This window comes from Anoplophora glabripennis, unplaced genomic scaffold, assembly GCF_000390285.2.
Source record: "Anoplophora glabripennis isolate ALB-LARVAE unplaced genomic scaffold, Agla_2.0 scaffold33, whole genome shotgun sequence".
Classification (NCBI taxonomy): Eukaryota; Metazoa; Arthropoda; class Insecta; order Coleoptera; family Cerambycidae; genus Anoplophora; species Anoplophora glabripennis.
The window spans coordinates 187,843-211,794 of record NW_019416463.1 but is presented as its reverse complement, the minus strand read 5'-3'; the positions used below and the strand labels follow the sequence as shown (position 1 = coordinate 211,794).

At 32.8% G+C, this 23,952-nt stretch overlaps 1 protein-coding gene across 1 annotated transcript; it reads left to right on the top strand.

Moving 5' to 3' along the window:
• Positions 1–3,189: 3,189 nt before the first annotated feature.
• On the top strand, positions 3,190–22,496 carry LOC108912646. The gene is made up of 16 exons (XM_023454613.1): positions 3,190–3,363; positions 3,580–3,723; positions 6,250–6,499; positions 9,389–9,391; positions 9,774–9,900; positions 12,190–12,315; positions 16,743–16,874; positions 17,351–17,485; positions 17,553–17,620; positions 18,565–18,711; positions 18,788–19,069; positions 19,474–19,711; positions 19,872–19,974; positions 20,505–20,644; positions 20,898–21,075; positions 22,371–22,496. Exons 1-16 carry the CDS (start codon positions 3,190–3,192, stop codon positions 22,494–22,496), a joined length of 2,373 nt encoding a protein of 790 aa, XP_023310381.1.
• Positions 22,497–23,952: the final 1,456 nt, after the last annotated feature.

Here is a 23,952-nt window from a genome sequence, read left to right as displayed (position 1 = left end):
GTAACGACTCATAGAGATAACTAAGATGAGTAAAATCAAATCGCTCTTTACATTAATCTTGTTCCTGCCCATGTACACGAAATATATTCATAATTTATATTAGATATATTTAGACACATAATCATAAGCACGTAATTGCCGACGGAATTAATTAATCTTGAGTAACAGCATTAAATGGTTGAATTAATTGAATATTAATTGAAGAAAATGTAAATATAGAGATAAAATTAAACTCCATTGTTTAATATTAACGCTGTACACCTTATTAATAACGAGCAGTTGATAATACAAATAACCTTATACAATTTTATATACAGGGTGGTCCCATACTAGGATTACAAATCAATAACATAATAAATAGAAGAACAAATGAAGTAGGTACAAATGTTTTAGATATTATTTATATAAGAACACAAACACGCAGATTAATTTTTCTTAAAAAATAATTATAGTTAGTTACAATAATTTTTTAATAATAATGTAGGTAATACAGATTTTGCTGATTGCTTAAGTAATAATGAGAAATAATATTACAGACACCAATCAATTGAATCTAATGCAAAAACTAAAACCTAGTCATTTTAAAATAAATAAACCTCCGAAATAATACAAAGGGCGTATTTTTCTGATGTGACAAGTTTTCCAATGTCCAATTTTCCTATTAGCACAGAATTTTTAATTTTGTGTATAAAATTACAATGTCATTGCTAAAACAATACTGAAAAATTGGTAGAATTTAATTTTGGCTTGGATTATGTCAATGTTATTTAGAGAACTAAATAAAGCAGGATGTTCTAGCACAAGCTCACAATTTTAGCAATAACTTGAAAACGAAAAAGATATCGACCTCCGGTTTGTGTATTTGTTTTCCATAATGAATCAAGCCATGAAGAAAAACTTATATATCGTTGCATTTAATTTTTTTAGTAAACGGAGACAATTACAAAACTTTTCCCATTAGCGTCGTCTACCGTTGCGCAGGAAAATAATATTTTCATTTCTATATCATAAAAATAAATTTTATTAATAGTTCTTTAAAATGAGCCATCATTTATTGAAATCGATTAAGGTATTTAGAAGTTATGACAATTTAAAAATTTCAAGATAGCGTCCAACTGACGTTGCTATGGTAATAACAAAAAAAAACAAACAAAACTTGTGAAGAGTATAACAGTGTATCTAAAAAATGTATTTGCAACTTAGGTTATATATTATTTTTATTATTATTATTATTAACGGTGAAGTTACAAACTTGAAAATATTTTAAATCAATTTATTTTGGTCGTATTTGTTAATAGATTTTTTACCCCATAAACGTAGCACGTCTGCTCGATACCGTTAATGGATCACCCTGTATTCATTATTTTATTTAGGTAGTTAAAACAGCGTGTTATATAATAATGCCACAAATGAATCTAAACATGTCTACTAACACAGTTCTCTACACATGCGCAGTAACACCACATCGAGCGATTACATTGGTTGAACTAAATCAGGTCGTGTAAATTCGCACTTTTATTTATATATTTACATTAAATATAGTAAAAACAAATAAAGGATTAAGAATAATACATTTTAAAATGTAAAAGTNAATTTCGAAAAACCGACAATTTTCTGTAACACTATAGCAGTTGCGCCCCCTAGCGGTGAAGTTACAAACTTGAAAATATTTTAAATCAATTTATTTTGGTCGTATTTGTTAATAGATTTTTTACCCCATAATCGTAGCACGTCTGCTCGATACCGTTAATGGGGCACCCTGTATTCATTATTTTATTTAGGTAGTTAAAACATCGTGTTATATAATAATGCCACAAATGAATCTAAACATGTCTACTAACACAGTTCTCTACACATGCGCAGTAACACCACATCGAGCGATTACATGATTGGTTGAACTAAATCAGGTCGCGTAAATTCGCACTTTTATTCATATATTTACATTAAATATAGTAAAAACAAATAAAGGATTAAGAATAATACATTTTAAAATGTAAAAGTACAACGTAAAAGGTAAGATTTTTTTTATTATGAATTTAACTATTTACTAGAAATAATATATAAAATGTGTGTGATAATATTAGCTGACAGGACTGAAAAAGTCACCGTTTCGTTTCAGATTTCTCTTTCGTATCGTCGCTGTTCCCTCAATTGTTCTCCTCAATCAATACGACGTGAGAGGAAACATCCCCTCACTTTTTATATTATATGCCTTGTCGTAAATCAGACAACGAACCCGAATCTACGCTAGGGAACATTCGAGCTCTTAAGGACTTGTGGTTAGGAACAGAAACATTATTTTGTATGTTTATGTTGGCAAATGTACATAATTTGTTTGCTGTGTCGAGTGCGAAAAGAAATTGGGAGAGGGTTTTATATTCTTTGAAGTGCGAACAGTGTTTGATGCTTATTTATGATGAAATATGAGATACTTTAGATATCAGCATGAAGTTTTCTGTAAAATAATGCAGCTTTTCAAAAGTCATTTCAAATTCCTCTTAAATTTATCATGATTGGGAATCGTGCTAGTAGATAAAATATGTCAACCGTGAAAGGCATTTTTATATTAGTATTTTTTAACAAACGTGTTACTATTTTTGTAAAAAGTAAAGTAAAAAACCCACCAGAGATTATTGGTACACAGCGTGAGCCTGAAGGACTGTTATGGTCAGATAAACATACAATTGAATAAAGAATCCTTGAAAGGGATTAAACAAGTTTCCAACGAAAAGTATAGAAGATTTTGTAACAAAACTGCTAAAAAATGGCATATAGTTTGTGTATACCCAAATATAGTTTGCAAACACATGTAAAATTATGAGAAAATATTAATGAAAAATGTATTGAAGTATACAATCTAACAATAGCAGCTTTGTAGGTGTTTCTGAAGTTGACCTTTAGTGATTAATGATTAATTTTTTTTAGTTCCTAGTGAAGTAAAATCAGTTTCAGGAATATTTCTTTTCAAGATCGTCGTTTAATTTCTCGAACATCTTGCTCTTAACTATGAACACTATAGAAGTCGGTTTTAGTTGCGGTGCTAAACTGTACCATTTGACAGATACTTTGCCTCATTTGACAGTTTTGATTGAATATTCAGAAACAATTATGTCAAATTTTTCGTACTTATAATATCTTCTACTCTCAACAATAATATAAAAAATTGTACAGTAACATAACGGCGTCAAGATGTCTCTATCCAAATCAGGCACAGAACTGGGCGATATGGTGTCGTTGGCAGTATTTTGCAAAATCGACAGTACCTTTATGTTGACCGTGGAGAACAATGAACATTGGATACCCAGCACGAAGGTACCACAGGGGCATTCTTGGGAAAAAACTATATCCAAGGACTTGGTGGATGTAAGTAGCTCGTGCTTCTGTATTTCTACTCATATTTTATTATGTCAGCATGTGTAACTCAGCTGATCACTGTAATAAATTTTTAGTATCTTAACCATTGGAAAAAGGTTTCTACAGCTATGAATTAATAAAAGCATATATTTTTTCCATTTCGTAATATATTTTGCTTTTTATTATACTGACCCCTTGATTCAAATCGTTTCTTTTTCATTCTAGATGTTCAAAATCACTCATCCAGATAAGATAGCCAGGCTGTGGAAAATTTGGATACCTCGACAGACAGAGTCAATATTCCATTGCGTTTATCAAAATATAGTGGACAGTGACGAGAAAAATAGAGCAAAAAATACCATGGGAAAGGTATAGTTTTGTCCAGTCTATGTGCATTTGTCCGTGTACGTATAAACCGGTAAATGTTCTTTTATTTCTTTTTTTAATTCAGTCTGGGTACAGCACAGCGTATTGGTGACATATAACCTATAAAGCATATGTAATATGTCAAACATGTTATATTTTTTAAATATCATTGTTACTTTGTGTCTTCTGCCACCTGTATCTACTGACACAAAGAAGGATGTGGGTCTGGTTAAGATTCGTTTATCGCAAAATCCAGGCTATTTTCAAAATACGTTACACTTATTTTCACATTACCTGTTGGGACAGCAATCTAGGTAACCATGGATCCATGGGAACACATATATAGTGTGTTTTCATTTTCAAGTATATGTTTGATATTGTGAAGAAGAATAATGTATACAAATCAAGAAAGAGTTGATATGGGTAAAGCCTACTGTTTGTCAGAAGAAAACCATACTACTGCAAGAAGGCGATATCAGATGGATTATATTTACCGACAGGTAACAAACTCAGAAAGTGAGAAACTTACAACCAGAAATTTTAAGCACCATGGAAATAGATCCTGGTTGGATGTCACACTAGCTTATCTAGTGACGGAGTATGAATATTACGAAAAAAAGGTTAAAAAAGTTTTCACAGCGGATTTTAACTAAACAAACTAATGACGTGTTTCTACCGGAAATTCCACTTAATTTGCACATAGTCTCAGCTACACACTCTCCGTACGTCAATGAATTTTCCAATCTTCACTCGCTCGTCCATCGTAAAGCGTTTAATTTTGTCTAACCTCAACCTGTTTACTACAGCATGTGACTATGCATAATGCTGACAACTTTTCGGAATGAAAATGGCGCATAATTCAAATCCTGCATTACTTTTCGAACACCCTTTATATGCTTGTTTTTATATCATTTATTATTATGAACATAATGGAATATATATTTTGTAAAATATAGAATTCCATTTGTCATAAACAGTTTTATTTATCAACTAACTTCATTATCCATAATACCAAGACGGTTTTTAGTAGAAAAATAATTATAAAAAGTTTTATACAGGGTGATAAAGGTCACAAATGGTGACCAAAAATTCAATTGGTTTTTTAAGTTTTACTCGAAAATCGGGCTTTTTTCGAAACACACAAGAGAGTAGTAATTTGTAGAAAATTGAAAGACGAGTTCGAATATATCATGGTTGTTACCATAAGGCAGTGACGTACTCTTTTATTTAGAAAAATATGCCACCGATACCCTGTATCTCCGCCACTGGAGCATGTAAATTTTAGGAAAAGTCCTCAGATTTTGGATACTGTTTACATAAATGTATGTGCCCAATTTCGAATTATTTCACTCACTAGTTTTTAAATTATTTTAAGAAATTGAAAATATTTTTTAATTTTTAAGTTTAACACCCTGTATCTTTTTAACAAATCGTCGTAAATAAAAACTTTATAGGAAAGACTCCCCTTAAAATTCACTAAAGAATACGAGGTTTCATTTACAGTCACCAATTTGTGAATCACCCTGTATAGTCGAGAGTAATACTTCTTCGAGAAGAAACTCAACATTTGCGAATGAATGAAAATGATAATCTAGAAGTCGAAGATGTTGAGTGAATGAGGTTTTATTGTTAACAGATATTTTTTAAGTGGAAATTATATTTGTATTATACAGGGTGCATCTTAATTCCACAGATAAACTTCTACAGGGTGTTCCTTGGTAAAAATTAACACAATATAAAATGATCAATTCTGTATAGCAGCTTGAAAATGGCCTTCTAAAGTTGGTTTTTCCTAAATATCTTTTAAATTAGTTGAGTTGACTACTAAATTTTTAACACACTTTTGGCTATTGATGTTTACAGATACTCGCAAAGAAATGCTTGGGATCCATTTTTTATAGCCACTTTAACAAACATATCTCGACTATAATTGTACCTTGGAAAATGTTTTGTCCTTAGTAATAATAATTCTTGTTATATGATGATGACGATATTTTTTAATTTTTCTCTATGTATGTACCTACTTTAACTAAATTTTTTCAGAACTATAAATATTTTCAATAACCACCTCTCATTCGTACAAGAGGATCTAGATTTATAGTTTTCAAGAGACAAAAAAAATCGGGATATTTTTAGCAAGGTCTCGCGTGACCCATTTATTTACGAATGAAATGAATCAAATCAACTAAAATATTTGTCCTAGTTTGTTGTGTCACTTCAACTATTTAAGATATTTAAAAATCATTATTAATGGGTTATCTTCAAGCTGCTATATCCACACAAGGATTCAAATTTAGTTTATTTCTGCGTGAATTTTTATCCAGGAACACCTTATAGAAATTTTTCAGTTGAATTAAGGAACACCCTGTATATTAATAAAGCTGCAAAACAATAAATATTTTTTTACTATTTACAACATACTGAATTCATAAACATTCATCCTGCGTCGATTTAGCGGAAAACAGCTTCCAAATTACTATCCGTTTCATTTCGTACTTGCAATGAAACTTTATTTACCATAATTTTTAGTACAGGGGAAAGCTGCGGTGGGTCACGGAGACCGAACTCATAAAGCTAACAACCAGTAACAGCCTGCGGAGTCCCGAACTCCTAGACATCTTCTACTTAGTCAGAGATGGCACCATCCACGATCGGTTCGTCCCCAGTGACGAGTTCATAGGGCACGAAAACTTTTTCGAAACCTGCCAGGAACTGTTGTCGCCCGGCAAACCAGGCCCCTACAGTCAGCTGGTGGACGCATCAGGGATCGATAAGTTAGGTAAGATTTGGCGTGCAGGAAGCTGTAATAAAAAAAGTTTAGCAAAGGCTGGTAGAAGTACGTTTCGCTGGAGCCCCTCGTAGCCGTTTCGACAATACAGGATGGCTATTCGACGATAATTTCTTTATTTTTTTCGGAATATATATGGAGAGAGTGATTAAGTAATGGAATGTTATTTTTACATCGGTTTTGAAATACGATGGTGATTAGTGATGTTAATTTCTGTATCTACAACTTTCGTGACTGATTTGACCCAACAAACTAATAAAAAGGAATAAGTATATCATGAGCCCTAAACCTAACGAAAGGGAAAAACATGGCAAACGGAAATCCGGGTATGCCGATGTAAACACAGGCATATTAAATATGTCAAAATAAAAACTTTTTATTCTTGCACTTTTTTGTCTAAAATGCATCCTTGAGGAGTTATTGGCATTTAAATAATGCTCAAAATTTGTTAAAAATGAACTCCATAAGGAGGCATTTTTAAAAAAGTACAGGAATAAAAAGTTTTTGTTTTGACCCTATTAACACGTATGTGTATTTTAATTTCAAAATCTTAACTATTTTATTAAAATTTCCACTTAGTTTGAGCTATTTTTTTGAGGCTAGAGAAAAATCGTGACATGATGGAGCATTTCCGATGTCTCCATCATCTTCAGCGGGTCAAAATACAGGGGAGTTTCGTATTCTGTCAAAAAATATATGAAAAAAATATTTTTTTGTGTAATAGTAATTTGAGGTAAAGGGTAATTCTTGACTACATAAACGGTATCAGTACGAATGGGAGAAACAGGTGCTAATGTCGTTGATAAATTAAGAAAAAAGTAAAGGGCCGAAATGAGACCCCTGTGGTATACCTGATGAAATTTTGACAAAATTTTAAACATAATTATTTATTTTGCACATATGGATGCGTATGGTTTTATCCACCTTACAAGACTTACAAACCCAGGTTCTTGTAGGCACATTTAACTATAAAATCCATATGCTGTCTGAAAGAAAGTTTTGGATCGAAATAGACTCCTAGGTCTTTAATAACATTTGGCCGAACTAGGCTGGACCCATGTAATCGGTAGTCATACGAAATTTGCCTCAACTGCCGACTGAAGGACATGACATTGCATTTTGCCACATTAAGAGGTAATCTATTGTCAGCGCACCAGGAGTTTACCAAATCCAAATTTCTCTGCAGATTACGTGCATCACGTTCATTGGCTATGGGACAAAATATCTTCATATCATCCGCATATAATAGGAAACGCACATCCAGATCCAATGCTATATCATTAATAAAAATCGTAAACAACAAGGGCCCCAGGACAGAACCTTGTGGAACCCCTGAGGATTGAGCAAATTCCAATGACCTTTCTCCCATAATCTGGACAAACTGAGTTCTGTCAGATAAGTAAGAGGCCATGAGCTCCAACAATGAAGAACCCAACCCCGCGGAATCTAGTTTCGACAATAATAAACCGTGGTCAAGACGGTCGAAAGCCTTCGAAAAATCCGTGTACAAGACATCCACCTGACCTCCCCTATCAATCACCTCATGGATATACTGCGCCATACACGCCAAATTGGTAACCGTGGAACGCCCTTCAACAAAACCATGCTGCTCCGGTAGGATAATATTTCTAAGGTGAAATGACAAAATATTATGTAGGGCTGTTTCAAAAATTTTACCGAAATTACATAGTATTGCAATTGGTCTATAATTTTTTATGTCATTCCTGTTATCTTTTTTATATATGGGACAGATTTTCGAAGTTTTCCAACGATCGGGAAATGTATGAGTGGACAGTATTCGGTTGAATATTATAAGAAGAGGCTTGGCAAACACAGTAGCACAATCTTTGATAAGAAAGGCAGGTATGAGATCGGGACCCATGGTCATTTTAGGTTTTAGTTTTTTTATGGAATTAAGTACATCGTTGTGTGAGAAAATTACATCAGAAAGAGCATTGGTATTAATATTAAAATTGGTGCTGCTCAAAGGATCACTATTGTCACTGTTTACGAATGAGGAAGCAAAGTAGTCAGCAAAGGAATCAGCAATTTGTTTAGTATCATTTAACGACATGTTGTCGTATGTCATGATATTTGGGATGGTTGGATTACCTTTCTTAGCGTTAACAAATGTCCAGAATTTATTTGGACTGTGTTTTAATTGATGTTCAATATCAGCGATATATGTGTTGTAGGCCAGTTTACTTTTGCTTTTTACAGCTGATCGCAAACGTTGGAAATTTATATGATCCTCAGCATTTGAAGTGGAACGGTACTTCTTCCATGCCCTCGCTTTTTCATTAATGGCAACAATTAGGTCTCTGTTAAACCAGGGTGGGTAGGATCTTTTTGAAGGTATCTTTTTGGGAACATATTTCAGAAGAATGGAGTTTAAGGTTTCATAAAACTGAGAAACAAGATCGTTGACAGATGTGATTTTTTCCATGAAGGACCAGTCAGTCAAAGTAAGTTCGTGATACAAGGCAGGGAAGTTCGCTTTCCTAAAATTAATATTTGAACTTAGTTGTGTTCTTATTCTCTTAACATTATTGGGAACAAAGAAGTCTATTAGTAAAGCAGGATGATGAGGATCCTCCGGCAACAACACGTCAGAAGAGTGGAAAACGGAACATCTGACATTAGAGAGAACGAGGTCAAGAATCCTGTTATTGTGATTTAGAATATTGTTGTATTGATGGAAGTCATAAAAGTTTATAAAATTATTTAGTAAATGAAGTGGAGATTGTTCAGTAAGAGTGGTATTATTAATATAATTAGGCAAATTAAAGTCGCCCACCACAACAATATCGGAATCATATATCACGTACATAGATTCAAAAGCAAAAAATAGCTTTTCGTAAGTATCCGTTGTTGTTTTAGGAGGTACGTAGATTACAAATATGTACAAATTGCGATTTTTCGTAATGTTAACTTTTATAGAAATAATATCAATAGAGAAGAGATCCTGAAATATTTCGTATTGCAGCTTATGATCAAATTTGCAAGCATTAAAATGCTTAGCAATAGCCAATAAAACACCCCCACCTCTACTAGAATTAGTATGAATAGAATCACGATCAGAACGAAAAACATCATAGTGATTTGTGTTAATTAATTCACTATTATGAAAATTATCGTTCAACCAAGTTTCTGCGAGAGCGATTATGTCGAATAGACACACGGAACAATCCATCAGTAATTCAATTGTGAAAGCAATGACAATTTTCCTTTCTTGAAATTGAATCAATACTTATTATATTTTAAGGACAAGAGGCATTGCTGATAGACTTCATCACGCTGACTTTTCCTGCAAACTATATGAACTTCAGGATATTTTGTAAGGTGCTCACAGACTTAGGATGGAGCAAAGAGCTACTACCACATGCATTCAGGTAAATTATATGTAAAGTCGAATTTTGAATTTGGTTTCGATTTACATATTTTACTCAGATATATGTATATACAGGGTGTCCGCAAATTTCACCGGCAACGTTTGATTATATATTCACGGCTATAAATAAATATAACGTAAGAAAAGAAGTTAAATAAAAACTTTTTGGTTTTTGAGTTACAGGCCTTCAAAGTTGTCAAAAATAAAACTAATTTAATTAATAAATTCATAATCCTTTTACCGATCGTGTCAATATTTGGCACATTTATTTGGAGTATGGCGTATTATTTTTTAAAGCTTTAGTCAAATCGATATACTGTTACATCTTCCTTTTAGTGGTCATAACTTTTACAGTGGTCGTATTTTTTTAAAACGGGCAGCAACATTGAAAAGGTCGTTTTATTTAAAAAAAATTGTCACTTGAGAAAATCGCCTGCAGAAAGCCGTTCTTGAGAAAAATGGCATCATTTGCAAGTCTGTATGTTTCGGTTTGTGTAGCAGTGTCAAGGATTTAAATCTTTGAGTTTAGTCCTATTTGTACCAGTAGAGCAATCCTCATTATTCCGAAAAATGATAAAAACTGTGGAAATGTAAAACTAAAAAATAAAAATAAATAAATAAACTTAGCTAGGCGCTAATGTTTCTCAAAATTTATAATTAGTTTAATAGAAAAAAATAAAGAAACTATAGTACGATCGTATACGATGCAAAGTAGAGCAAAAAATTGTCGGTCTTTTATCAAAGGAAAATCGTGTCATCATTTTTAGGAGGCGTAAGATGAACCGTTTCAAATTTAAAATGAAATTGAATGTAAAATCTGAAATACCGCCGCATACGCACTGTGTCCTGGTACTAGCTGTAGTCGGCCAGGTGCATCGAGTGTACGAAGTGGTCGGTTATACGTCAAATACTAACCTGGCGAGCTTGATCGTAGAGCAGGGAACAATAAACAGTGGCGCGTACAGAGGTGAAATGTAGTACATATGTGGAATTTAAATAACGAATTGGATTTATAATAAATTACATTTAAAACAAATAGTTTATGAGAATAAAGGGATTTTTGTAGGAACAGGGTTCCAGACGTGAACTGATCTCTTCATCGCACCCCATTACGATTCTTTTTTTTATAAGGAGAACGAAGTTTCAAAGCAAAAACCTTGTATAACAGATATACTATAAATATTTACAGAATGAAAACAAAATATAAATCCTATGATATGATTCTATCAAATGAAAACACTAACAACAATTCTCTACCAATCTCAACAAAATAAGTTATTTTTCTATCAAACAAGAAATGTTAACAAATTATAAACAAAATATAAATTCTATGATTTATGTACTGTACGCCAAACTGCATTTTTCTCATCTTCATTTAATATTAATTTCTTCTTTGCACCCCCTTTTTTAGGTTTCTTAACGTCTCCTTCAATTTTCTTCTCTCTTAAAATTTTGAAAACAGATAATTCGCTTACTCCAGTATATCTAGAACACATTTCCACCAAACCAGTCTTCAGTTTCATGGGATGATCCTTTTCTAAAGGGTTATAGACATTTAATATTATCGTTTTTTCTCTGTAACTTAATATAGATTTTTTTGTACCCACAGCAGTACATCCGGCTCGCGAACATCCAGGCACCGCCTCCATTTATCCATATAACGACAACAGAGCAATAATAATACAAAAAACTTCACTTCACTAGCACAGAAAATATAATAGCATTCACGATTCACAAACAACAGCCCGAAACACACACACAGCACACAAATAAAACACTAAAAACACTTTTGTTACGGAGCACAAGAAATATGATTTCACTCACAAATTCTCAAATAATAGCGCGAAACACACATATAGCCCGAAAGAAATATAATTGCACTTATAACAGTTATAACCTCACAAATATCGCGAGCGAGAAACACGCAGCACCAATACAACCGAAACGAAACTGACCACGCCAGGCCGGCACGCGCGCCGCCGCAAAAAACACAAGACACAAGTCATATGAGGGATAATGAAGGGAGTAATAAATGTATTGTTGTCCTGCCGCCCAATGTGCGAAGGAGATGCCTTTGTTTTTCATTTTGTCCTTCATAAATATATAACTGTTAATCCATAATGCATAAAGAAATTATTCAATTTCCAAAACCCCCTATAAAATGTGTTGCACTGATTCCCTTGACAGGCAATGATTTATTACTTTGCATCGAATACGATCGCACTATAAATACATAATCTACAAATAGTATAGTTTTCCTATGGTACTGAAAAAATGTATGTTTTTCTAGGGCGGCAGATATGAGTAACAGAAATGGATTGTCCTTTCGGGACTATCTGTACTTTTTATCGGCTGTGGATCCTGTTACAGTACACGGTGGAGTACAAGCTGAACTACGTTGTAAATATATGTTCAGGTAATTTACAAGGAAATACAACATCAAAAGTTTGTAACTTTGTCTTATAGACTTGTGTACAATTAGTATAGCTCTTCCGAAGTCAGTTGAAAATGCATAAAAAAACCGAGCAATCAAATTTAATGAGTTTCATGGGCGTCCCTAAAAAAGTTTTCTGCTAAAGGTAGAAAATTATAATAATTTGTATATAATGTGTAGAAAATTTCTATTATACGTTCATTTGACCAACAACATATTTTAATTATTTATGCCCTCAAACAATTTTATTATATTGAGAGTAAATTTCGTTTTGTTCCATTACAAAAGGTCTCCAAAATGCCATGTTGTAATAATATTAGTAGTAGTACCAATTATCCCTCTTATTTTTCCCTTTCGCAATTGTAATATGAATAATTAATAGAAGGGTGCCTATAATAAATTAAAATTACTTGAATCACACCAAATTCCGCATTGCTGCACTGCACTGCTGGGCGACTAGTCGACAACTGAATTTTGACAACGCAATGGACCAGAGAAACAGTGCGCATTGCTCTTTGCCCACACGCTCATTCTTCAACTGAGCGTATACATTTCTACCACCTGCACTTTTCGCTCGACCAGATCTGTATATGGGTATGGCTAAATAAATGTGGGAACAAGTTTTTCAAATATTTCAATGCCGAGTTGCTGCTTAGCGACCGTTGTCTGGTACATACCTTGAAGATATTGGTTCTTCAATTGACTTCGGAAAAACTATAACTGTTTAGGCATCAGTTTTTGATAAGTGTACAATATGTGTGAAATTCAGTGTAACCATCTGATTAATTAACCAAGTCTTAACCTGTACTCAAAATACTGATCCTAGAGGTGTTGAATTTGAAAAATACGGTTTTTGTTTATTTCTTGAAATACAATATCTTTTGGAATACAAAATAACAGATGCTACTGAATTTTTAACGTTAAGAAATGCTCAATAAATAACAGTTCCCTTATTAATGGACTACTCGAACAAAACTGTATTCTGTAGTTATGTCCTTTAATCCAGTGCTATGGTCTATTCAGTTTTCCTCTAATATGAATATTATAATTATAAATATATACGTTTATTCTTGACAATTTAATTTATAACGAGCGTTCAAATAAAAACGTGGTGAAGTTGGTTCAGAAAATTTGGACGTAGGGCGTAGCGTATAGCAAATGAACTTAAACGTCATCTGTCAAAGCGGTATATCGCCGCTATCAATTTGAATATTTTCGTTTTAAAAAGCGTTTAAAATGGTGTTTTCTCAAGAACAAAAAGTGTTTATCATAGAGTCCTACTTTAGAAATGGACGCAAGATTGATGGAATATGGAAGTATTCTATTGAGGAATGTTTCATAGAATTTCAAAATCAATTTCCCGGCGTTGTTGAGTACAAAATTTTTCAAAGTGCAGTTCAGCGTTGTGTTAATGTTTTTCGTGAAACGGGCAGTGTAACAAGAAAAGAAGGAAGCGGCCGACCTAAAAAGCGGACTGAAGAATTAAAAGAAAATGTCCAACAAATAATGGAAAATGCGCCAAGAACTTCTGTACGTGTTTTATCACAAATGGTGGGAGTATCAGTCGGTACCTGCCACACAGTGTTAAAAAAAGATTTGCGTTTGTTCTCCTATCGTTTAACTTGTCAGCAAGAACTTCATGAAGTTGATTTTCCGCGACGGGCTGTATTTTGTGAATGGTTTTTAAACAACTACGGTGAACTTCATAATATCACCTTTTTTTCTGATGAAGCCTGGTTTCATTTAAGTGGTTACGTAAACTCACAGAATATGAGAATGTGGTCTTCTGAAAAACCAGATAACTTTTTTGTCGAGGGCCCTCTACACGCTCAAAAAATTGGAGTTTGGTGTGCTCTCAATCGAAGGAGGATTTATGGACCTATTTTTTTTAATGGTACTCTTACTGCGCAAAGGTATAGAGAAGAAATTATCGCTCCTTTTGTTAACCAGCTGGAAGAAAACGAAATTACAAACTTTTACTTTCAACAAGATGGCGCAAGGGCACATACGGCAGGCGAGACGATGAATATGTTGAGGGAAGTTTTCCAAAATCGACTAATAAGTCTCAATGCTGAACATGAATTTCCACCGAGGTCATGTGATATTACGCCGTGTGATTTCTTTTTGTGGCCTTACCTTAAAAACACTATTTTTGAACTGCCTATTCCTGATTTAAACCATCTGCAGGCTCGACTTATAGACAAGATTCGTGAAATTAACAATACCCCGAGCATCTTAGAAAATGTCTTTAATTCTTTGAGGAACAGGTGTGAAAAGTGCTTGGAACAAGGAGGGGGACACTTTCAGCAGCTGCTTTAATTTATTGTTATAACAAGGAGGGGGACACTTTCCGCAGCTCCTTTAATTGTTTGTTATTGTTATCTCGATTATTCTTTAAAATAAAGTTATATAGTCATTACGTTATTGAAACTGACAGCTGCTATACAACTCGTTGAGAAATGAGGTTAAGTTGGTCGCTATAAGCTACTCCCTACGTCCAAGGTGTCAGAGCCAACTTCGACCACGTTTTTATTTGAACGCTCGTTATATAAAAAATCCCATATGCCATAATGCAATTGTCAGTTTGACAGCGGCAAAAGTTACCTACAAAGTTTGCAGCGACAAATGTACTAGTGGTTTTTTTCATTTATTAATTTTTTTCATTCATTTCGAATATTTGCCAAATTTACACAAATCTTAAATAAAGACGAAAGTTGCAATATGGCTATTGATTAAGGTCCAACAATTTCAATACAGTACAAAAATCATGTAGCACATTATATATTACCGCTTTGCATTATTTCAATTTTATGACACCAAAAATCTGTACTAGGTAAAACATGTAACATTTGCTTTATACAAAAATGTGATTTTATGTATAGGACCTTTTGACTTTGTTGCGACAAACACACTTATCTATACAGGGTGATTCACAAATGGTGGGGAGTTTTTATCTTTGTTAAAAAGATACAGGGTGTTAAACTTCAAAAAATATTTTTAATTTTTTTAAATAATTTAAAAACTAGTAAGTGAAATAATTTGAAATTGGACATATGTATTTATGTAAACATTCTCCAAAATCTGAGCCTGATTTTCGAGTAAAACTTAAAAAACGAACTGAGAACACACTTCGATATTGGAATATAATGCTTACATACATAGTGGGCTGCGATAGCAATTCTGAGCAGTTAGAAGAAAGATTAAATCATGATTTTCATCAGATTCGAGCAACAATAAATTTCAAACAAATTACATTTTCGTTACTATAAAGATGTCGTGCCCGTGTTCGTTTAAATGGAGGTATTTTTGAGCATTTACTCAAATAAAATCATTAAAATGATGAATAATATTATTAATTTCTTTATTCAAACAAATGATGAATGATTAGTGCTTGTCAGGTCATTTAAATAAAAGTGTTTTCAGTTGTATTTTTTAAGTGTTACTCGAAAATCAGGCTATTTTTGAAGAACATAAGACAGTAGCAATTTGTAGAAAATTGAAAGACGAATCCGAAAATATCATGATTGTTACCGTAAAGTAGTGCCGTACTATTTTATTTAGTAAAATATGCTACCGACACCCAGTATTTCCGCCATTGGAGCATGTAAATTTTAGGAAAAGCGCTCAGATTTTGGACAATGTTTACCTAAATATATGTGTCCAATTTCAAATTATTTCACTTACCTACTAGTTTTTAAATTATTCAAAAAAATTAAAAATATTTTTTGAAGTTTAACACCCTGTATCTTTTTAACGAAACGTCCTAGATAAAAACTTTATAGGAAAGACTATCCTTAAAATTCATCAAAGAGTACGAGATTTCGTTTTAGGTCATCATTTGTGTATCACCCAGTATAATTACGTACAAAACTAATTGCAAGCTGCCTATTGGTACTCGTACATAAATACAAAGTCAAAGGACTACAATTAACTACATTAAAAAGTTGTCTTGGTCAAAATGGAAAATTGCTGTGGATGCGAGTTATTTTGACCGAGACCATTTTTTAATATAATTAGTGCGTGGTCCTTTATAATCTTATTCGCTTCAGTAATAGGGATCATTGGATTATTTTATGGCAAATTTCATATATTTTGATAAAATATTTGTTTTCATATCAAAGGTAAATTTCCCGTTGTTTCAATGATATTGATTTATAAAAATGGAGGCAAATACAGAGCTGTAATTGGTGATAGAACAGCAACTTTTTCATTGAAAATACAAAACTTGTATGTCTAACTTAACACCAATTCATATTCTTAGGAGCAAAATTTAGGTTATAATTCCTTAAAATCTACTTTGAACTGTGACGTATCATTTGGTGATAATAAATAATCCTATTATAATCTTGAATTCGATGTAAAAGATAGAACCAGCTTATAAAAACAATAACAAAGGGTATATTTTTCAGGTACTATGACAGAGATCGTGATAATTTATTAAAAACGGAGGATTTTAAGGCTCTAATTTTAGATCTAAGGAAAACTAAAAAATTAACCATTGATGCCCCCAGCGTAACGAAAGAGGCATCAGAAACTTTGAAGTAAGTGAACTAAAAGTTGCTGTTTCCATTTTAAATTTTACGTAGATATCTAGATCCACACGATTCGATTATCATGTGAATATAAATGTTATTTTTTTTTAATTATTTAGGAGTAACTTAATGTCTTTAAAACAAACGGAATAATCCGTTAATAGCAATATAAAGTACGGGGTGTAAACAAATAAATGAGAAAAAGTTAGGGAGCTATAAATCAAGCTATTTACAAGAGATTTTAAAAGACCATGTTTTCGACAGTTATCCAGTAGGTAAACGCTTTTTTGATAGTAGCAAAGCTGTACGTAATTTGTAATAACTACATTTAAGAAACGGATAGAAACTAAATTTTGTCTATCCGTTTGAAAGGATGGCATATTCTTTCATTCCCAACAAGGTTTTACCTCCTTAATTTTTTAGTACTAATTAATTTACATCCTATATAGATACTAGTCTTTCCTTATTATTTGATATTTTTCAAGGTTAATGGGTATGGGCGATAGTGCCAGCGTAAGCCTAATGGAGTTCTTGAAAGCCATTTGCGATTTGAAAATTAAGGGAACTTCTAACCTTCTCAGGTCTCCCAATCCAATCATGAGATACGTGAAAGATCTAGGGTAAGGAGCTTTTCCATATATGAACACTTGGTGCTTCCACTTCGTGATTCCGTATTCTTCTTCTTAGCATTAAAGAAGTCCCAAAAAGTGGCGCAGCACCTGCTGCTAACGTGCCTGCTAAGCCAGGTCCAGAAAGTAAGTCCTTTTTTTCACGACATTAATAAAATCATACTTAACTATAGATATTATTTATGTTTCAATTCTCTATATCTATATCTATATCTATATCTATATCTATATCTATATCTATATCTATATCTATATCTATATCGATATCTATATCGATATCTATATTTATATCTATATCTATATTTTGAAAGTGTATTAATGTATTTTATCATTACCTGCATATAGCTTTACAAAATGCAAACTATGGGTTTATCTTTTTGTTATTTTCAAAATGTAGGACTATGATATTATTATTTTTTTCTAATGAGGAATTTACTGAGTAAAAAACTCACTACTGGTAGGTAATACTTCACTGACCTAAGGAAAAACGTTGTGTACAATAGGGATAGTTAATTAAATCAATTTCAGCAGCTAAAACGTGATTCATAATAGTCAGTCACAAGTAAATAGGTCATCTAACTGAGTTGGGGGGAGACCTTTACAAAGACTTACGAAAAAAATGTTGCATATTTATAGTTCACATTCTTGAATTAAAATTTAATAATTTTTTCATATTTATTTATTTTTTACTCGACACAAATAACAAAGCCAAAGGGTCTATTTCCAAAAATGTATATAACGGCTTATTGTAGAATAAATAGAAAAATATAGCGATAAATATGTTTCTTAGCCATAACAGTGGCAAATGAAAAATCAATAAAAGTTACCGCGAAGACACCACAATGATTAATGAAAAGGACTTAAAACTATGCTTACGATGTGCACCATCGGAACACTTCGCCTTTGTTGGTAACGTAAATTGACGGAGTTCACTTACCACAGCAACATATATACTTGTGGCGGCTATGTGTACCACTGTGTACAGTAATACTGATAAAAATCCATAAATACACAACCAAAATATGATGCGTTATACTGAAACGTTTCTGTTATTAAAAATATGTATTTAGATGTGAGAGGAAAGATGACAGCGCCATCTCTTCGCCAGCAACCCCAATTAAACTACGAGGTTGCTGTTCACACGGTGAGAATACAGAAAAGTGGCAATGCGATAAATATCGACGAAATGAAACAACTGCAAGGTAATACGAGAATACGTGGTTAAAGTTTTACGCAATACAATTTTATTAGCGAGAAATATTTAAATCCAAACACCCAGTTGTACTTTTCTAGAGGCCGTTTCCATGACAACCCTGAAACAGCCGTACAACGAGCAAACAAGGAAGTTGTCCATGGATATATTCAGTCAGAGATCGGTTTCAAATGAACTTCTGAAGGGGCTAAGGTATCTGGCGTCGATCAACAAGACTAAAGATCTGAAGGCAAACTTTACCTGGGGTCAGCTAGATCCGAACACGTACGCTAGAAATCTGATAACCGTCTGTAACCAAGTGAGGGAAATTTTTAAGGTCGAGCCTAGGTTGTTGGAGCTGAGCTCGCCTATATACATAATGGGTAATATATTTAGTACAGTTTATCAGAAGATGTTGCAACTTTCTATCGAAATCGTTATGCTAATATGCCTAGTTTTCTTCAGACATAAATTGGAATGGGAATGGCCACCAGAATCACCTGATGTGTTATCGAGTATTTTGCTTTAGAAAAATGGGCAACATTTTATGAGCCTCTTAATGATTGTAACGTTAGCTGACCTGAAAAGGCTCATCAGTATAAAGAAATTAAAAAAATACTTCTCAGTGTTTGGATGTGATGATCTCTTCCATTTCTTATCTTTAAAGATATCATCTAAACATAATCAAATCTTTATCTTCTTTCATCAATGGCATTATCGTCAAATTTCTTCTGATTCACACTCATCTTCCGTAGTCGAACATTAAATTGATTCCTTCTCCATCCAGGTGATTTTCACGGTAATGTAGCGGACCTTCTGTACTTTGAAAGGACTCTTTGGCACATAGGACCTGGTTTGAACCCATGCGGTCTCCTTTTCCTTGGAGATTACGTGGACAGAGGTGCTTACAGCATAGAAGTCATATCCTACCTGCTGGCTTACAAGCTACAGTATCCAAGTAAATTGAACCTTCTAAGAGGAAACCATGAAATCAGGGAAGTACAGAAGATGTTCACGTTTTACAAGTAAGTATTTTAAACAATAAATACTTGAAATTGAATGGTCTATTTTCTTATTTTCCCTTTGAATTGTGTCTTGTACTTACTTACATTCTCAAAATGCGTAGGAATAAAAAAAGTGAATACTACAAATTATCTTTAAAATTTCATTATGATCATCCAACAGGGAATGTATTCTAAAGTTAGGAGACAAACTTGGAAGTGAAGTTTGGATGTCTGTAAATAACGCTTTTGATACTATGCCGATAGCAGCTACGATTGATGGCAAGGTAAGTAACAGATATGCTTCCAAAAACAACAATAGCTATAACGAGTTTTTCACTGATTTACCCTCATTTTAATAATACTTTATTACAGTTGAGACTTGCGTAAGTTTGTGACGTTTCAGCTTTTAAATGTTTTGAAATGAAATAGAATTTTCAGTTGTTTGTGTGAGAGTATGCCTCGTATGTGGAAAGTTTTCGCATCAAAGCCAAAACGAACTTTGACCTTAAGTCGAACTTACTTCGATATTCCGTTTGAAACTGGCAATAAATCCATCCAACTTTGAGATATAAAAGTTCATAGAAACAGATGTAGTCGATTTATGAAATATCATTCGATCTCTTATCGAGGTAAATCAATGGACGGCATATTTTCTAAAACGGAGAAGAAAAATATGATTTACAGCAAAAATTTGAAGTTGGAAATATTTAATTTCAAATATAAAGGTGTATTAGAACAATTGATTATTTAACTGATTTTACTACAATATTTAACAGTGTTGTAATGATTATATCTTATTGAAAATACTTTGCAGCTATTTTGCTGTCACGGTGGAATACCTCCTCCATGGTTATGTCCAGCTATAAGTGCTATAAACGACATTCCTGTACCATTAAATCAACCAGATACTCAGAGCTCTCTAGCTTGGGAACTAATGTGGAATGATCCAGTTAGGTAAGTTAATTTAAAAAAATATAATGTGTCATAATTCGATTACTTATTTTTGAAAATTTATTTACTTCTACTGAATAAATTTTGCAACTCAAAGTAATCAACAGGATACCATTATTTTTGTTCGAAAATTGAGGTTCTTAATATTACAATGGACAATTCGAAGTGTTTAACTTACCTTCCAACTTACCTTCCTCTTAAATTTATTAACAAAGTAATTTATATATTTTTTACTGTCATTTTCCACATTTTTCAGGCCAAAAACTGTGAACGATAAATTAACAATGGAGCTACTGGCAAATGAAGGTTTTGCGGTGAACGCAAGAAGGGGGACCGCCCATATCTTTAGCGTCGAGGCCTTGGAGAGGTTCTTGAAGACCAACCAATTGACCCACCTTGTCAGAGCACACGAGGTTGCTCAGGCCGGGTTTCAGGTGAGAAACGGATTTTTTTTATTCGGCAATATGAAGGTGATTGATTGTACAAAGCGTTTACGAACTTGCAGTTTATTTGTAATGGGAGATAGGTCTTGACAAAAGAAGCCGATTGCTGAAAACTTACCTTATACATACTCCATTCCAGTTTCAAAACAGTAGGCATTAAGTCTTATTTATGATCAAAATGTGAAATAGGCGCCTTTATTTCTATATTTGCTTATCGTGTAGAATGAGAGGGACGATTGAGACTTATTGAATTCCCGCCTTGGCTCAGTTTCTCGCTGAGAGGTGTCAGTGCGTGTCATAAGCGTAAAAGTGAGAACGACGTGTTATTTTCACATTTTAGTTATTCCAAAAACTGTTGTTAAAAATAGAATTGTGTGCTAGTGTTCCTGGACAATCTGATAACAATTATAGTTGTCGTAAACGACCGAAAATAACAGAAGAAGAACGTTGTATGATACCGGAGATTTCGAGCACGAAATGCGAATATAGGTATCGGTGAGTCATGCCGTGAAACGTGTAGCAGACGAAAAAATTGAAATTGACAGTGACATTAATTATGTGATCCTGAGAAAAATACGTGGACGTTATTTTAAAAATTAAATTAATTTAATTATTGAATTAAATTAATTAAAAATCTGTTTTCTCTCACATCGAACCTGTTTTAATGATTGTCATGAATAATACGCCTTACCAGAGTCGACAAATAGAAACATTGCCAATATCTGCATGTTGGAATCATCTCTATGCAAAGAAGAAATCATGGAATGGATGAATGGAAAATATCGACAAATCTTTATGTTGTTAAATTAAATAATTTTTGGAACCCTTTAAAATGATACGCACATGGAATTTCATTCCTCTCACGCCTTGCTCGTTGCACGGATCTTCATGTTGAGAATAAGTTAATGCTTACTATTTTGGAACCGGAGCACAGTAAAAGTAAAAGCGAGAAAAACAATTTTAAACTTTATTAAACTTTGAAAGAAATAGTTTGGTGCAGAAAGTGTAAACGGAAAAGGTGACAAAAATTGTAGGTACCTATTAATAATCTGCAAGTTTTTTTTTCGACAATACATCTATTGCTTACCTTAAAATTAGTTATTTCTTAACTGTCATTCTTGCGTATTTAAAAATTTCTTGCGTTTCGTTATTTGTATAGTAAAAAATTATTTCCAAGTTTGTAAACAATCATAAGTTGATGATCACAGACATGACGTAAATCTGTAATACGGAGTTTATGTTACTGACTGCTCCAATGAAATATCTGATATATTTCAAAATTATAGGTGCAACAAAAAGGAAAATTATTGACTGTCTTCTCATCATCGAAGTACTGTGGTGGTCAGAACGACGCAGCTTGTGTGATGGTGGACCAAGGAAAACTGAGAATTCTTAGATTGGAGACCGACTAAAATTTACATTGGAACAGAAGAGTGCGATGAAAATGTAACCTTGTATATCCTACGCTGTAGTTTCCACATAAGTATTTGGTTTAAGAAGTAAAATGTACCTGATTTTGTGAAGATAAAATAAATTTTTACATGTGAGCGTTAGCTTTGTTTACTTGTTATACTGATTAATAATGCCATTAAAAATTTTGAACAATTTAATTCAACATTTCCACGTGTGTATATCATTTGTATTTAACAATGAATATCTGCAGAACTTTAATTTCTAATATTATTTTTAATGTGCAGGCAGACACTTGAATATATTAGAACGAGTCGTATTCCAGTCGGTTTTTCAATGACAGGGTATTGACCATTTTTATTTTCTGTGCCACCTTTCTGGAGAGTCTTTTCAGATCGTAATTTAAGTGGTGATATCCAAAATTATACACTAACTAAAAAATATATTTTTCGATGCTGTTTGCCCTTTTGTATAGTACTTACGTGTAGAAAATCGATACAGTTTACAAATCCATCTTTATCCTTGTCAGTTGCATTGAAATAATTTCTTCTTACAGCTGTATTGCTTCTATCATCTAAGCATTCTAGAACGCATTCACTGAAATTACAAAAAAATTGCCCTTAATATCTAATAATAGTCATTTGTACACCCTCCCTAATATTTCAGTCTTAGTTCTCAGTAAAAATTAATATAATTTCAATGGAATTATAGTTTCCACGGTTATGTATATAAAATGTTGGATACTTACAATGACTGATAACTCAACATTTTATTATCGCCTTCGCAAAACATTAAAAACAGACTATGCAAGTAACAAATTGTGGATTCATTCCATTTTGGAAACATCTTTAACAAATCGTCTTTTACATTTTCGTACATCTTTCTTCTTTTTTCTAATTTTCTATTAAATCTGTCGTTGGATTTGTGGTGAAACTGAGAATCTACTCTTTTATCTTCAAATTTAAAAAGGACTTTTATTTTATTTATATGTATGTTTAGGTTATTTACCTGCTGTTTGTTTATATGCGCAAAAGGGTTTCTTTTTTAAAGGATAATAAAACAAACGGTTAAAAATTTTACTCGAAATGTCTCCCATATTGTCAATGAACTGTCACTAAATTAAATGATTAAAATAATCCCTATAGAAATGACAAAAAATTCAATTTTCAAATTTATTTATTCTTTTTGTAAGAACAAAAACATATAAAAGTCTAAAACTTAACAATACATAAATTTTGATATTGTTTGAGGTAGTTTTTAAGTAACAGGATGTAATCTACTGTTGTTCTTATACAGGGTGTTTCAGAAAGACCTCCCGTAAATACAGGGAGCGATAATACGACAAAAAATAAGATTTTTTTCTATTTCTTCTTGTTTTCGAAATACAGAACGACAAAATAAAATTTTTTAAATAGAATTTTTACGAAAATTTCCAAACGGTGCGAAATGTTTTTATGG

What these genes read in the sequence shown, in the direction of transcription:
- LOC108912646 (XM_023454613.1), top strand. Translation starts at nt 3,190, where the DNA reads ATGTCTCTATCCAAATCAGGCACAGAACTGGGCGATATGGTGTCGTTG. An exon ending in GAGGCATCAGAAACTTTGAA is followed by an intron (nt 16,875 to 17,350) that starts GTAAGTGAACTA and finishes ATATTTTTCAAG; the next exon opens with GTTAATGGGTATGGGCGATA. An exon ending in AGATACGTGAAAGATCTAGG is followed by an intron (nt 17,486 to 17,552) that starts GTAAGGAGCTTT and finishes TCTTCTTCTTAG; the next exon opens with CATTAAAGAAGTCCCAAAAA.